General features: G+C 44.7%; 1 protein-coding gene across 1 annotated transcript in view; it reads left to right on the plus strand.

Annotated features, from left to right (window-relative positions):
* ADAM17 (ADAM metallopeptidase domain 17) overlaps window positions 1-16,173 on the plus strand; it is a 32,902-nt gene that overhangs the window by 15,740 nt on the left and 989 nt on the right. Inside the window, exons 5-18 of the mRNA XM_058020062.1 lie at window positions 1,165-1,333; window positions 1,889-2,019; window positions 3,711-3,800; window positions 4,843-4,956; window positions 5,484-5,628; window positions 6,172-6,260; window positions 8,135-8,287; window positions 9,074-9,273; window positions 10,306-10,409; window positions 11,086-11,220; window positions 12,140-12,270; window positions 13,266-13,344; window positions 14,477-14,565; window positions 15,194-15,250. Coding sequence (XP_057876045.1) covers window positions 1,165-1,333; window positions 1,889-2,019; window positions 3,711-3,800; window positions 4,843-4,956; window positions 5,484-5,628; window positions 6,172-6,260; window positions 8,135-8,287; window positions 9,074-9,273; window positions 10,306-10,409; window positions 11,086-11,220; window positions 12,140-12,270; window positions 13,266-13,344; window positions 14,477-14,565; window positions 15,194-15,250 — 1,686 coding nt within the window. The remainder of the gene's footprint in view (window positions 1-1,164; window positions 1,334-1,888; window positions 2,020-3,710; window positions 3,801-4,842; window positions 4,957-5,483; window positions 5,629-6,171; window positions 6,261-8,134; window positions 8,288-9,073; window positions 9,274-10,305; window positions 10,410-11,085; window positions 11,221-12,139; window positions 12,271-13,265; window positions 13,345-14,476; window positions 14,566-15,193; window positions 15,251-16,173) is intronic.

A 16,173-nucleotide genomic window follows, 5' to 3' on the forward strand; every position in this document is an offset into this window, starting at 1 on the left:
GTGCCATGTCTCTCACAGGGGTGCAGCCAAGCCCCTGTTCCTGGCAATCTGTGTCTGTGCAGCTGGGGCAGGCAGTGAGTGCAGTCTCTGCCTTGCTGGGGTGTTCCCAGGTCAGCTTTGGCCACTACCAGCCCTGGGTGAGATGATTGCCACGTGCAGAGGGAGCTGGCCTGAGTCTGTTCCCCAAAGGCAGCATGGGCAAAGCTGCTCTGCCATTTCCTGCTTTTGTTTTCAGGGTAGTTGTGTATGGTTTGGAAAGGCTGTGGGCCTTTGTGTAAACCACTGGTGCTCTCACACCTTGCCTTAGTGTGTGAAACCTTCAGTTTTGTGCTGCAGACATGGCTGCTGACATGGCACAGCCTTCACATTCTGGGAAAGCTTCATCTCACCTTTTTGCTGTGAAGTGAAAGCACAGTGTGCTAAATGATGCTGGCTGAAGTTGGAAGAACCCTGTGCAGGGGTCAGAGGAGGCCCAGAGCCAGGTGCTCTATGCTGCAGGTGCAGGCAGCCTGTGCTGCTTGCCTCTGGCCAAAGAACTGACCCTGTCTGTGTCATATGCAGTGTGTGGCTTTAGCTTTAACATTCAGATAAAAATAGGACTTGTCAGTAAAGTAAAAAGATTATTTTTATGCATCTGCTATGGGAATTGGTGTCTTTCCTTCAGATTTCATGGTCTTCTTTGGTTTTGGAGAAATCTATATGCTTGTGAGTGACTTTAGGTAGCTGTTGAACATTGAAGAGCCCACATTCTGCTGTGTGCTTGAAGGCTCTCTGTTACCTGCCTCCTCCTGTGCTTCTGGTCAGTGCATGGGTTAGCAGTTAAAGATATCCTTCTGGCTCCCTGCTCTTACAGAGGGGAGCAGAGGAACCTGAGAAGCCTCTTCAGCTTGCTCAGATTCTGAGGAGAAGAAAAATTCTCTCCTATGGCTTTATCAGGTAGCTGCCACTACTTTCTTAAGATGCTCTCAGACTTTTGCATTCCCATGTAGCATAAGAGAGTTGACTTCTGTTGGCTGTCTTGTGGATGTCATTTTATCAGTAGATTTGTTGCTGTGGGTGAAGTGCATTTGTGTGTGTAGACAGAAAACTGTGGAGATACATAAAGTTTTTTACTTATCTAGACTTTGGGTTCATTGTGTTTCTAACTTCTCCTTGTGCTGTCAGCCACTGTGGAGATTTGTAGATGATGTGGAAGATGAAAGACTGCTGGTCTACAGATCTGAAGATATCAAAGACTTCTCAAGGTTGCAGTCCCCCAAAGTATGTGGTTATTTAAAGCTGAGTGAAGATGAACTGCTGCCAAAAGGACTGGAAGACAGGAAACAAAATGAAGGTGAGTGTCCATACCTTGGGAGAGCAACATCTTTGAAACAAATTAGCTCTTTCAATTCACTGTGGGCATGGAGGGGGAAGAAGCAGCACTCCTCATGCCTCTTTAAACAACTTTGTATTTCTGTGCACTGTGCAGCAGGACCTGTTTGGCCTCTACGATCACTCAAGGAATCCATCTTGAGCTGTGATAAAGTTTTGAGAGTTTTTGGTCCCAGTTTCCTCTGTTCTTTGCTGTCTTAGCAGAAGTTGGGGTAATGACTAGGAACAGGAGGAGGAGAGGTGTTAAGACTGTGGTGATGACCTTAAAAGCTCTATAGGTAAATTTGATGAATAACTCAGTTTCACTGCCATGCATTCTTCTCCTTACAGTAAGTTTGAGGACTGTTAGGAAGACAAAGTACAAGAATAGCTATTAAAAAAAAGCCCCAAACTAAAACTAAACATCCCCATTCTCCTCCCAGGAGCCCACCCACACTCAAATTCAGGTCTTGAATAAGGACAGTAGACTCAGCAGGGGTAGTAGTATTGAGTGGTTTTTTAAAAATATTTACTCTAGAAAGCCCCCATCGGAAGAAAAGAGCCGTTGCAGAGAACTCCAAGAACACGTGCAAGATGTTGGTAGTGGCAGACCATCGTTTCTTCAAGTACATGGGCCGTGGGGAAGAGAGCACCACTATCAACTACTTGGTGAGTAACTGTACCCTGTTAGCATTTGCTGGAATAGATGCAGGAAAATGCAGTAGTTCAAACACCATACAGCTTATACTGCTTTTGTACACATGATATTTACCTGGGAAAGTGCTAAATCGTGCTTTAAAGATATTCTGCAGTGAAGCTAATGTAGTTCAGTAGTCTTCAAATTTCACTTGAAAGCAAATTCCTTCCTGCCATATACTTCTGTTAGCTATGCCGTTTTCTGCCCAGGAATTTGTCTTTTCTCAGTCAGAGCTCTAGAGTCTCCTGGGTTTTGAAATCCACTGCAAATGATCTGAGCATCTTTAAAGTTCTTGCATCTTTAATGAGAAGTTAAAGCAGCTCATATAGATCTTCTTTCCCAGATTCTTTCAGGATTCTCTGTCCAGAACAATAAATTAGAGGCAGGCCCAGTAAACAAGTTGTTTGGTTGTACAGTGGTGGTGTGGATTAACCCCAGCAGGCAGCTCAGCCACAGGCAGCCACTTGCTCTCCCCTCCCAGATGGAATAGGGAGAGAATCAGAAGAGTAAAGGTGAGATAACTTATAGATTGAGATAGAAGCAGTTTAATAGCAAAAGTTGCTCACAGCAGCAAAGCAAAAGAAGGGAATTAATTTACAGCTTCTCATCAGCAGGCAGGTGTTCAGCCATCCTCAGGGAAGCAGGGCTCCATCATGTGTACGAGTTACTGAGTGACCCAGCTGAAGCACTGGGGTTGTCTGTCTGACAGGTTTTTGTGAACTAGAACAAGGCCCTTCTCCCTTTCAGCAGAAGGGGAGAGTATGGGGGTTTAGGGACTGAAGACAAAACAAATTAGGTTTGGAGGCTTGTTGTTCATCTAAAGTCTCTTTCTGAGCTTTACTCTTTGAAATGCTAATCACTCTGTTCCACTTTTGCTGGCGTTTTGACCTTTCTGTTCCCAGAAATGCTTTCACATTCTCCAGGTGAGGGGGCCTCATTTGGTGTGTTTGCAGAAGTCCTCTTATCTCAGCATCTGACATGTGCTGAGGCTGACCCCTGTTGTGTTTCCTGGGTAGATGGGTACTGTTAACAACACAGTGATTGGAAAACTGAAGCATAAACTGTTACTGAGTGGTTCTGAATGTCACTTCTCCTTCTCAGCAAGTTTGGTGGTTTATATTTAGTAGAAGGTGTTTTTTTTAAGAGAACAGCTTGAAAAGGGAGGTATTGATTGTGAGCACTGACAAGAGACTTCCTGGAACTTTGTGCTTGAACCATAATGAGGAAAATAATAGGTTTTTGGCTGGGTGAGGGAAGCAAGCCTGGGGGGTCAGTTAAACTAGTTAAGCACTATGCTGAAACAAAGCAGTAAAAACAGCTCCCTCCTCTGCCCTTCCCCTCAAAGAAATCTGGAAAATTAGTGTTTGAACAAAGTGTTTCTCAAAATGTCTTGTTCTTAATATTATTGCTATTCCACTACACAAACAAAAGTGATAAATGGAAAAGTTTGTGCTACTTTTTTATGATGGAAAATTTTCAAATATATTGGATAATTCTGATCCAAAAGCAACAGTACTTGGATCCAGGGAGTTGGTCCTGTTACCTTACACGAGATTCAATTTTAATTCAAGTGACTGTTTCTAGGTAAGTATGTAGCAGTTTCTCTGAGTGTCTTTTGCTCCCTGAAAGCTCACTTGGGTAACTTGTTTTCTGTTCCACACAGATTGAGCTGATAGACAGAGTGGATGACATCTACCGAAACACCTCCTGGGACGATGGAACCTTCAATGGGTACGGCATACAGATAGAGCAGGTATTCACTGCACTCTGCAGAGGCCTTCCAGCTTCAAGGAGCATGCTTTAACCAGCAGTGCTTCTGATTATTTTGTAAAAATAGTAAAATAATAAAATCCTACGTTAAAAAAATAAAATAGTAAAATCCTACATTATTAACTCCAGCCAGGAGCACTCTGAAATTGCATCTTGCCAGTGTTAATGATCTGACATGATGCCCATTTTCAGTTCCTTGCAGTGTTTGAGATGTGAATTTCCATATTTATTCCTGATTCAAAAGTGCATTTTTCACCTGAATATGAGCAAATTTTGTTTCATTCAGACATACTCATGCATTTATCTCATATACCTGTTGCTAGTGCTTGGCTTTCAAAGTCTGAGAGGGCCTCAAACTCAGGTGAAAACAATCCTGCCTGAAGAGCTTTAATGACATCATGCTGGGCTTGTATATGGACACAGGGAATGTTGTGACTTCAATTTTTGTTATGGCGCCTTGAAATGCACAGAAATTTGGAAAACAGCATTAAAAACAGGAGGCCATCAGCTCAGCATACTGCAAGAGCTGTGGTGTGGGACATGGAGACTCATGGTACAAGCCAGCTGCCCCTTTGCTGGGAAAAGATCTGCAGGCATAAAGAAGGAGCATTACTTGGGCAGGGAGGGGGTGGAGAAACATGATGAACTAATTCTGGATTACTGGGAAAGTGGCAGTCCTTTAACATGCATTTTGGTTAGCTAGAGCTCTGAAATTATTTGGGGTTATTTATACTGGTTTTATTTGTTTGGGGTTTTTCTAAAAGTAAAAGGCATCTCAAAGCAGAATTTTACAGTGAAAACTTCTGATATTATCCTGTAAAAGGATTACTTACAATGTAGTTAGTTATGATTTAGTTGGTTTATTTAACTAGCAGAGACTGGAAAGTTAATATTAGAATCATGCCGAGTCTGAATTTTTCTCCTTACAGATCTATTAGGATATTTAAAATACATTGAAACCTTTTCTGTAGCTATAAAATTGACAAAAATTCCTGTTCATTGTTGTTGCCCTTTTTGACATGTAGATTATTATCCACAATGAGCCAAATCCTGTAAAACCTGGAGAAAAACATTATAACATGGCAAAAAGTTACCCAGATGATAAGAAAGATGCCTGGGATGTGAAAATGCTGCTAGAGGTAGGTTGTAACCCTTGAAAAATTGTGTCCCTTAACAGAAAATTGGTCATTCATGTGGCTGCTCTGTAGTAATGGGTGAAAGTCCTCTGCTCCCTCTGCATGATGTGTAGATGTCACACAAAGTCAAACCAGCTGCTGTGCCCTGCAGCCCTTGGTAAAGGGCTCCCTTGCATAATTACAGAGCAGACATCAATTAGTCTTATTAATGTGGTCTGAGTCAGGCACTCCTGATGTGTCTGGCCCTGAGACTGGCTGCCTTGTGACCTTCATCAAGTTATTGTGCTTGGCTTTGTCCTCCCTGTGGAAAGGGAGAATGAATAGACAAGTTATGTAAATGAATGTGTACAGTGTACTTGGGCATGAGTTTAATTTCCTGCAGCTCTGCAGGACTGCTAAGCAGCTGCTGTTTTCTGACTTAACCAGATCTGGGGGGTACTTGTCTGGCACGTTAAATAAATATTATTATCTATAGACTTCTAACAAGCACTGTAAGCTAACTGGGATTTGACTTTTTTTTTTTTTTAAAGCAATTTAGCTTTGATATTGCAGAGAAAGCAGCTCATGTGTGCCTTGCTCATCTCTTCACATACCAAGATTTTGACATGGGAACGCTTGGACTGGCTTATGTTGGCTCTCCCAGACCTAACAGCCATGGTGGCATTTGTCCTAAAGGCAAGGCTTCTTCTTCTTCTCTCCTAGTTCTGGGTTGGAAGCTAGTTTTTGTTATTCATGTTTAATTCATATCTCCAACTTTCATGGAGTGTGTTGTGTTATTTGCACACACTCTAGGAACTGGTTTTTTACATAGAAAGGATGGCTGGTTTTTTTTTGGCTGGAGCTGGAAAAAGGGGGAAGGATAAAAGTCACTAAACAAAGTTGCTAAGCTATCTGGTGTGAGCAGGCTGTATAGAAAAAACCCTGTTCTAAGGGCTGCTTTGTGTGGGCACATCCTGCAGCGGTTCTGGAATGGCAGATGCTGTTGTCTTGGAAATTTCTGCTGGTTTTGCCTTTACTGCAATACATGAGCTGTTGGAGCTGTGCTTGAAAGATTCCCAGCTCCAAAAATTGGCAGGGTCTCACTAGTGAGCCTGTGAGAACAATAAAGCTGTAAAGCTGTTCATTTCTCCAGACAAGTATCCCTCTCTTCCCAAAAGTACCCTGAAACTCAAGAAAAACGTTTCTCAATTTTAATTTGTTTATTTCTCACTCTTTCAGCTTATTACAGTCAAATTGTAAAGAAGGATATCTATCTGAACAGTGGCTTGACCAGCACCAAGAACTATGGGAAGACCATCCTCACAAAGGTAGAAGAGGATCCTCCTCATATGTGTGTGCTGGTGATGTGTGCCATGGGATTGTGACAAACTCCTGTGCTCTCTCAGAAAAGAGCTGATGGCTTTCCATTTGAGTGAGATCTCTGAGGACAAGGATACAGATCATAAAACAAAAATAATCTTTTTTGTTGTAGCTGACAAGGGGAGACAGGCCTGAATGGAACTGAAAATTGAACTCACTGTGAAGCAGGAACAGAAACAGCTAGTGTCTCATAGGACCTATAGTTTCCTAGATATAAACAGGCTTTTGATGTCTGAAGATGAATTTAAATGTGTTTTGTTTTAACAAAAAATCCCCCAACAAACAACAAAACTCTTAACAAAACAAGCCCTCAAACAGCAAGCAGGCAAAGTAGGAGGTTTAGCTTGAGCCTTTTAATGAAATTCCTCCACCTGATTTTTGGGTGTCCTGAGTAACTAGAGCAGAGAACAGTATGGTAGACACAGCTTATTAGCGCTAATACTAAGTTTAATGTAAGTTGATGCTTCCTGGATTTTTTCCATACTTTATGAGATAGTAAATGCACAAAGGCCTAAATATGAGCGTTGTCTCACTTGTAAAGAACCAGAGCAGCGCCTATGTCTGCCTCTGTTAAATCTTTGAAGTTGGGCATATTTCACTTTTGCTGCCTTCTGCTGGCTTCTCAGCTGTGCTTTTCTGTAGCATGATTATAATAATAGGAATTTATAATTGATGTGTGGGCTAAAACTTGGCACAGAAACTGTCAAGAAGATAGGGAAAAAAGACAGTAAAGCTTTGTGTTAGAGGGATGTTGACAGAGAGCTCTAGCAATAGCTGTTGCCATGCTATTTGCATTTGTTCAATCTCCAGACTGGAGTTCTGCCTTAGATTACAAAGGAGGTTTAGTTTTCTGTCTTCCCAGTGGCAGGCTTAGGGCTTGGGATGATGGTTCACATTGATTTCACAGGGAAAGAGCTGCATGGTTTCCACTTTGATTCAAAAATACCAAAACCAAAACAGCCTCCTTAAAACTCTTCTCCAAATGAAACACAGTGAAGGCCAGGAGGGATGCCTGGGCAACTCTCCTGTCTCTGGCTCCCACATTGGCCATGCTTAGACACGGACTGGGGCAGGTCATGGCAGCTCTTGGTCCTTCCCGTGCCCACACAGCAGCTGCAGTGACAGTTCCTCTCCAGAGCTGCCCAGTCTCCTTGTGGTTATCTTTATTTCTGTGTGAGTTTAATTTGTGGTTGTCACCTTGTGAGCGTGACACCATCTGCTGGGGAGGGCGCCGTGGGAGGTGTGCAGCGAGCAGAGCCGGTTTGGGATCCTCAGCACAGGCAGGTGTGCCCCACATAAATGATGTTGGAAATCCATCCCTGTTGGGCCACAATTGTAGGTGTCTTTCCTAGATATCATGCAGTAGTGGAGTTTATTCAGCATTCCTAATGTCATCGTCCATTTAGAAGAAATAATTCTAATGGCAAGATCTGTTAAACAAGAGATTGACTAATTGGAGTAGCTGGTGTTTGTTTGGATTGGGTTTTTGTTTAACTTTTTATGTCTTCCAGCTACATAGAAGGAAATGTTCATATTTAAGCATCTGCATTGCCTTGAAAACAAGTTTGAATTGGTATTCTAGGACAGTATTTTGCCTTTAACAGTGATTCAATGTTCAAATCTAGTCCTTGAACTTAACTTTGAAAAGGACCACAATTTTATTTACCTTAATTTCTCTAGAAAACCAGAAGAATGTTCATAGACAATTCCCTATCATCTTAGTGTATTTTAGTATTTGGTGGCTTAGAAGTAGCTGGGATCTTCTGTCCTTTACTGGTCAGACTAATTTTTTCCAACACTGTTTTTTTCATGTTCAAAAAAGGAGGCTGACCTGGTTACAACACATGAACTTGGACACAACTTTGGAGCAGAGCATGATCCTGACAGTCTGCCAGAGTGTGCCCCCACTGAAGACCAGGGTGGGAAATATGTCATGTATCCTATTGCTGTCAGTGGGGATCATGAAAACAACAAGGTATGGTTATTTAGTTTTGCATCAACACAAAAATTTCTGCTATGGTCAGTGACCCTTTGCATGGCAAATCTATTTAGTTAATGATTCCTGTAGTTTGAAACCACCAGAATGTAATGGATTAGCCATAAGAAAACATTTGCATGCAGTTGGGTTCTCTGTAAGATAAGCTCATCTTTGTAATCTGGGTTTCACTGGAGTTCATAGCATGTCAAGGTCCATTTTAATTAGTTGTTTGTAATTAGCTGTGGCCATATGCTGCTACAAGCAAGTCCCAGCAAGGGTCAAATCCAGCACCTTCAGTCCCACACAGCCTTGGGGTGCTCCATGGCTGCTGTTGGAGAGGGGCTGCCAGGTGCCACAGCCGCGGTGGAAGCTTGCCCTGGCACTGTGGGCTTGGCATTGTGCCTGTTGTACAGATGAAACCCAGATGAGCAGGGGGTGCTTGGCCTGCAGTGTGCCCTGTGCCTGTGCCCAGCCCCTCTGGCCAGAGGCAGCACAGTCTGTGCCTCCTGTGCAGCCTCACATCCCCTCCTGGGGCCGAAGCCGTGGGGGAGCTGGAGCTGGCTCTGGGCCAGGCTGCGTGGGGCAGCCCCTGCAGCGTGCAGCAGTGTCTGTTACTGACCCAGCTTAAAGTTCTTCCAGGGTATCAAACTGGCAGTACAAAGGGAAGGACTGCCTTCTGGAATGCCAGGGCTCAGAGATATGGGGAGGCTGTGGCTGTCTTGGATGCCAGTTGTTGACAGAAAGGTACACTCAGTGCTGCTTTTTTCCTCTGTGACTCTCTAGATGTTCTCAAGCTGCAGCAAAAAATCCATCCATAGGACCATAGAGGTCAAGGCCCAGGAGTGCTTCAAAGAGCGCAACAACAAAGTGTGTGGGAACTCCAGAGTGGATGAAGGCGAGGAATGTGACCCTGGCCTCCTGTACCAGCTGGCTGATCCCTGCTGCTCTGCAGACTGCAAACTGAAAGAGGGTGCCAAGTGCAGGTAAGGGGAAATGAGCTGCAGCTTCTCTTTACGCAGGAGAGAACGCTGGGTTGGGCTAAAAACTCCTAAAGCCACCTGCAGTGTCACAAGCCCCTTTCCTGGCTCTAAGGCTGAATGAGTGAGCTCACAACTCTGAAAGATTTCATGAAAGGCTTCTGTGTGCATACAGTAATTTTTATAGCATTCTGTTTGTTTTCCCGAGAAGTGTCAAGAGCCACAGTCTTGCAAATTATTATTGTGCTGTCATTGTTATTACTACCATTATTATTAAGCAAACTTAGGCAATCAAAAAGCATTAAAAAATTTCCTGTACACACTTTCTGCACAAGTTTTGTTTGTGTTGGAAGGAGGCTTTTTACACTGGTACATGCTGGTAATTCCAGAGTGCTGCAAAATGTGTTTGAGCAGACAACACAGTGACTGCACTAACTGACTCCTCTTTCTGTTTTTGCTTTTTGGGATGCTCATGGCCTTGTTGCAATGCAGTGTCCAATCTTTTTTTTTCATAGTTTAGCTCTACACCATGTAACATTAGAGAGCTTGTGCAATTCCTGTTGTTTAGCAAGAAAATCCACGCATTTTAATGAGTGTTTTTGTACTAAGGGCCTTCATGTATTAGGTGAGAAAATGAAAGTAAAGACAATGCAGAATAGAAAGTAGGAAACCTTCAGGACAGACACAAGGGGGAGAAATGTTTGGGGAAGGAAAGGGTGAAACATCTTGTCCTAAGTTGCACAGCAGGTTACCAGAGGTTGATCCAAGTGCCTTGAATAAATACAAGGGTCCCTCTGTTGCCTCTCAATATATTGTACTTTATATGTGATTTGGCCTTCAGTGCATGAAGAGTGACTATGTATGTAGAAAGGTGATTGTAGGAGGGGGGCAGAGAGGACAAAGGTTGAATCAATGAGTCGGTCTCCAAGAAGTAGCTTTTTATTTCCTAAACATAATTTTTCTCTGGCTTTGTCACATTTGTACTTATTTTTTAAAAACTGGTTAATATTTATTTCTTTCATTTTGATCTTTCCCCAGTGACCGAAACAGTCCTTGCTGTAAAGGCTGCCAGTTTGAAAGTGCACAAAAGAAATGCCAGGAAGCCATAAATGCCACTTGCAAAGGAGAGTCTTTTTGCACTGGTAGGATGTGGTTCTGTCCCCTGTATGTCAGCTAGCCAAGTGCTTCAGGCTCAGTGTCCTGTTCTACCCACTTTCAGTCTAGTGCCCTTTAGTCATCCGGTATGTGCAATTTTAGAGACCAGCTAAGCATCACACTATGCCCCTATAATGAGTTTCATTGTAGTTCAAGAGTCACTTTGTGATTTATTGCCCAGAAGAACATAAAAAACGTTGTTTATAAATTTTTTTTTTGTTTCTTTCCCTTAAAAGAAAGGAAAAAAAAAAAGCAAAACAGAGTGTGTCCCTGGGGGGAAACAAGAATGAATTTTGCATAGAAAAGGTGGAATTACTGCAGCTTTTCTTCACTTCCCCACTTGTTTTACTTCCTCCTCATAGTTTTTCTTGGAGGCAGGGAGTCAAGTCAGCGTGTGCTTTGCCGAGGGGGGCTCCAGGGTCTGCACCTACTGCTTGGTTGCCAGTGCCACAATGCCCGAGCTGTTGAAAGCCTCCAGAGCTTCTGCTGCCTCTCAGAGTAGCTGGCAGGCAGCCTGCAGCTGAAAGCCAAGAACAAGCTATTATTGGGCTTTTCCTGGGATAAGTCTGTATTTCCATTATTTTCCTTCTTTCTTCTGCACACTTAGGTTCTCTGCCCTTTGCTCTAACACAGCCCTCCCACTGTGCTGACTTCCATCTGCAGGGAACAGCAGCGAGTGTCCCCCGCCGGGGAACGCCCCGGATGACACCGTGTGCGTGGACATGGGCAAGTGCAAGGACGGGGAGTGCGTCCCCTTCTGCGAGAGGGAGCGGAACCTGCGCTCGTGTGCCTGCAACGGTGCGTGACCCTGACATGGACTGGGGCTGAAGTTTGTGTTTCAGCCCTGCTCCTTGGAGAGTGCTGGCTTCGCTGTGGGCTGAGTTTGTGCTTTCTGGAAAAGTTTAAACTGTTGGGTTTTGTCAGCTGTTCTCAGTTTAAAAAGGGAATGTGAATGTCCTCTGTCTTCTGGTGGTTGGGTTGAAGACAATTAAGATGAGACTTAGGCTCTGGCACTGCAGCTAAAGGAGAGGACACTCTCCTGCCTTCCAGCCCTACCACAGATGGACAAGAAGGGATTGTAAGGAGATTCCAACCAACCTCTGGATCCAGCATCTGACAGAGGAGTGGTGGCCTCCAGCAAGGGGTTAAAGAAAGATTTCAGAGAGATTAAAGTGTCTTCAGAATATAGAATGCCCAACTTAATTCCCTTGCTAACTTGCCTGCTATACACTTCTGCCAGTGACTTTTCTTGCTCTTTTGCTGTCCATTTTATCCCCTAAATGTGGGAATGCAGCTTGGGAGTGGGATGAAAACTTCACAGGGATAACACAAGGAACTGTTGTGAGCTCCACCATTTGAGATGGAGGGCATAGCTGAGGAGACAGGTACCTAGAGGACTCAGAGCCCAAGAAATATTTAAATCTATCTTTTTGGATGTGCTTAGAACCTCTTCATTGGCCTGTGGATTTGTGCAGTTTTGGGGTATCAAAAGATACTATTGGAGAACTTGGTCCCACTGTACCCTTTAATATGTTTGCACAGCGCATGTGATTGAGTTTTAGGCTTGATTGTCAGAGTGCCCAAAATTGGGCGGCTTGGCCCTGCTTTCCCTGTGGGGCAGCTGGTCAGGACTGTGCTCAGCCAGGAGACACACGGGGGTGTGGGTTGCAGGTGACTCTCTGTGCTCCCAAGGCATGAGTTTGCTGCTCCCTTTCAGAGACAGACAACTCCTGCAAGGTGTGCTGCCGGGACGAGCACGACAGGTGCACGCCGTACGTGGATGCCAACGAGCAGTTCCTGTTCCTGCGCAAGGGCAAGCCCTGCACCGTGGGCTTCTGTGACACAAATGTAAGTGTGCCCAGCTCCGCCTGCTCCGCTCCGAGTCCTTGGGGAGGAGAAGCCAGAGCTTGAGCAGGGTAATGGGTTTTAAGTACCTCTTCACAGGGTAAATACTAAAGGGTGTTGGAGGCTGTGGGTGTTGGAGTTCTGCAGACACCCATGCAAGGGGAAGCTGTTACCTTCTGGAGCTGCTCATCGTCCCCTCTGCTGCTCCCCACAGCCCAGCCAGGGACCCTGCCTCAGCTCAGCAGCCTGGCAGCCTGCACAGAGGAGGGGACCGAGTGCTGCCCAAGCTCGATTGGGTTTGCAGCACTTGTCTTTTCCCATTGTTCCTGTTAGCTCAATCAGTTTTTATTCCAATAATTCAGGTCAGGGAGCAATCACATGGAAATCCAGCCAGCAGTATCTAAAAGGGGCAGTGAGCCTGTGGCGGGGACGCCGGTGGGTTGTTGGCATTCTGTGGCCTTTTCCATGGTTCAGCTGTACAGATAGCTGCAGACCCCAGTGACACCCCCTGGGTGTCAGCAGAAGTGAATTTGGGAGGGCATGCCCCAGTCCTTCTGCTGGCAGAACTGGAAGATCAAGGTTCTGCTGTGTTAAACCAGCACAGCCAAATCTGGGAGTGAGTTTGTCTGTAACCTTGGGCTCCTGAGAGCTGCAGCCTTCTTTTTGGATAATGGGAACTGAGGCTTCCAGTGTTTAAATCTCTACTGAAACACCAGTTTTATGTCCCCCTAACATGGGCCAAAGGTGGAGGGAATTTTGTACATTTCGAACAAAAATGATCTGATTCAGGCCACAATTCAAGTGAAACTGGCTTGATAAAAATAAAGGCAGTAAAAATTGATTGCTGCTATTGGGCATGAGTGTAATTCTGTGTTCAGAATGTAGATTAAGCCATGCTGTGTCTGTAGTTCTCATTTCATTACTGTCATTGTCCCTCCCTCTCCAAGAAGGCAGTACTTAATACTTGGGTGGTAAAAATGATTTTGTTACTTTTGTAGGGCAAATGCGAGAAGCAAGTCCAGGATGTGATTGAGCGGTTTTGGGATTTCATAGACCAACTCAGCATCAATACTTTTGGTAAGATAAATAACCGTGTCCTTTGGGGATTTTTGAGTTCATGACATGAACCTCTAAAGCCTCAGGGGGAGTTAGCTGGCTGAATTTATTCACCATGTGCAAGGGTAGCTGTGCTTGTGATATAACAAAGTATATTTTTGCCTGAAGTTTGAGACTACTGATCTCACCTTTTAAAGCTGAAAGGATGGGAGATTGTTTTGCATTTTTGTACTCCATTTTTTTCTAGGCTTCTTCTAAGCTTGTGAAAGAGATGATAGCTTCTTGTCTGAATACCAGGAACTAGGTCAATTAGAGAAAAGCAAATAACAATCAGTCTCTTTAGAGGTCAGCTAGATTCAGCAGGGTATAAAGTGGGCCTCTCAGTGGGATTTAAATGTCAACAGAAAGGGATGGGAACACCTTTAAGAAAGCCAGAGGTCACACACCTCAAGCTGTGCCTGTGCTGAGTCACTCCCTGTGACTGAGTGGGCCTCCTTGGTCTTCATCCCAAGTGTGCAACCCAAGCAGGTGTCACCTCAGCCCCGGTGTCACCCCCAGTGTCTCACTGTGTTACTGGCACCAGACAAAGCCCTGGTTAAGCTGGTGCTGTTAACTGTGTGTGCTCATGGCACCACTGTGCCTGCACAGTGCAATTACCTGAGCTGCAGCTTTCAATCCCAAGTTTTAGGGACAAAAAAATTGTTTCTTAGGTAACTGATAAAGCTATTTAGCCTGCTTGGATGGAGGCAGTTTTTGAATCTTTGGCATCCAAATATTTTGTTGGTGGAGGCAGGTAGAGATCACGTGGCTGTTACATCAGAATGTGGTGATGGACTTGCAGTGTGTTTTGTGTGAGAGGGGCAGCCTGGCTGGCTCAGTATAGGCTGTTCCAAAACAACCCATATTCAATGTTACAGCCTCACAGCGTTTCTCTTCAGAGAACAGAGTAAAACCTGTTACTGTTAACATACTGGATACAATTTTTTAAAATTGTGTAATTTTAGCTTTGCCTACCTCAAAGTAGGCAGCCCGTGCTTCTCTAAGCGATGCTGAGGCTTCAGTTGCCTGAGCAGTGGCTGCAGAAGGGGGGATAGATGTGTGTGTTCAAAGAGTATTTGGTGGGTGACTGACAAATTTGAACTTGGTTCCACAGGGAAGTTCCTAGCAGATAATATAGTGGGCTCTGTGCTTGTCTTCTCCTTACTGTTCTGGATTCCTCTCAGCATCCTTGTGCACTGTGTGGTGAGTAAGCTGTCTTTGAGATAACTGCTCTGTTGGGTTTTGCTGTGAGAACACCCTTCATATGTGAAGTGGCAGATGGCTGTGGGAGAAGTGATGGGAAGTTTTTAGCAAACCCTGGGGGGAAATCCAGCATATGTAAGGCTTTTACTGCTCCTTCAGTAGGCAAAACTATTGCTAAACTCTGCCAGGCCTGGCAGACCCAGTGCTCCCATGACTATTCCCTGGAGTCTTTCCCATTCTTTCCCAGGCAGATTTTCTTTCTCTGCCTTCTGAGTTCCACCCAAGTATAATTTTAGTATTTTTATCATTAAAAACAAAGTCTTCTAAAGCCCTGTGAAGAAAAGACACCCACATTTTGAGAGAAAACCCAGAGTGGGAAGTGATCTTAGTTGATTTTGGGTGGATGGATAAAGAGAGTCAGTGAGCCATGGCCACAGGGAGTGTGCACATGTGGTGTGCTGCCAACATCAGTGTGGGGCAGAGCAAAGGGGTGCTGTGCCCACAAGCACTCCTGGGATGAATGGGAAGGCATGGGAAGCAGGGGACCCCATGCTGAGTCCTTGCAGGAAAAAGGTGTCCTTGCCATAGGGAAATTAACTTTCTTATTTTGTTGTGTGTTTTTCAATAGGACAAGAAATTGGACAAGCAGTATGAGGAGAACACAAAGTCCCTGTTTTGCCCCAGTGTAAGTTGCTGTCTGTGTCTGAATTGGTAGAATGCTGTCCCATGTGTATTGGAAAACCTGAACCTTGGGTGTCTGCAGAATATTTTTCAAAAGAGTAGTGAGAGAGAGCCCCATGCTGCAGAGGGGTGAATCCATGAGAGGGGAAGCTGGTTTCTGAGCAAGCCTCTGTTCACTCTTACCAAGCACTGCAGCATGGCAAGGTCTGCTCCTTCCTTCCTGCAAGAGCTGAGCCTTGTTGGCAGAGCCCCTGTGGTGCAGCAGAGAGGGCAGGAAGCCACTCTGCTCTGCAGAGCATGGCTTCACCTGTGTCCAGCATCCCCCTGGGCAGCACCAGCCACAGGCTGCTAGCTCCCAGCCAAGTGGAGTCACTGAAGCATGAGGCTCAAAAATCTCTGCAAAATGCAGTGTCTTTGCTGCAGAATGACTGTTTGCAGGAGGTGGCTTCTAGCAGCCAGATGTGCTACAGCTTTCCAGTTGCTCAAGGGTCACATCAGCAGCACTTCTCAGCTTGCAGATAATGAGCTGGGAGAGGGGAAGAGCAAAATAGTGCCAAGATAAATTTTAATTATAGTTCAGCACGGGGCACCTTGTGGCATAGAGGTTTGGGTATCCTTTCCTGTGCTTTGACAATCCAGTTCCTATTAAGAACTAAAATATTCAGTTAAGGAAAAGTTGTTCTGTTAGGGGAGGAGAAAAAAAGCCTTGTGGAGCTCTTCCTTGTGCAACCATTGGAAGAAGCATACTGAAGTCAGAGACTACTGAGGCAGAGTGCCTCTGTCATCTGTGACAGAACTGAGTGCTCCATAGCTGTGACATGAGAAAAGTTATCTTAGTGCTTCTTACCTGCATTCAATTGAGAAAATCCCAGAGGCAGGAGAGAGAGAGCACAGGAATAGCCAATGGCCTCCTTGCACCAGCAACAG

The sequence above is a fragment of the Melospiza georgiana genome, chromosome 3, assembly GCF_028018845.1.
Source record: "Melospiza georgiana isolate bMelGeo1 chromosome 3, bMelGeo1.pri, whole genome shotgun sequence".
Taxonomy (NCBI): Eukaryota; Metazoa; Chordata; class Aves; order Passeriformes; family Passerellidae; genus Melospiza; species Melospiza georgiana.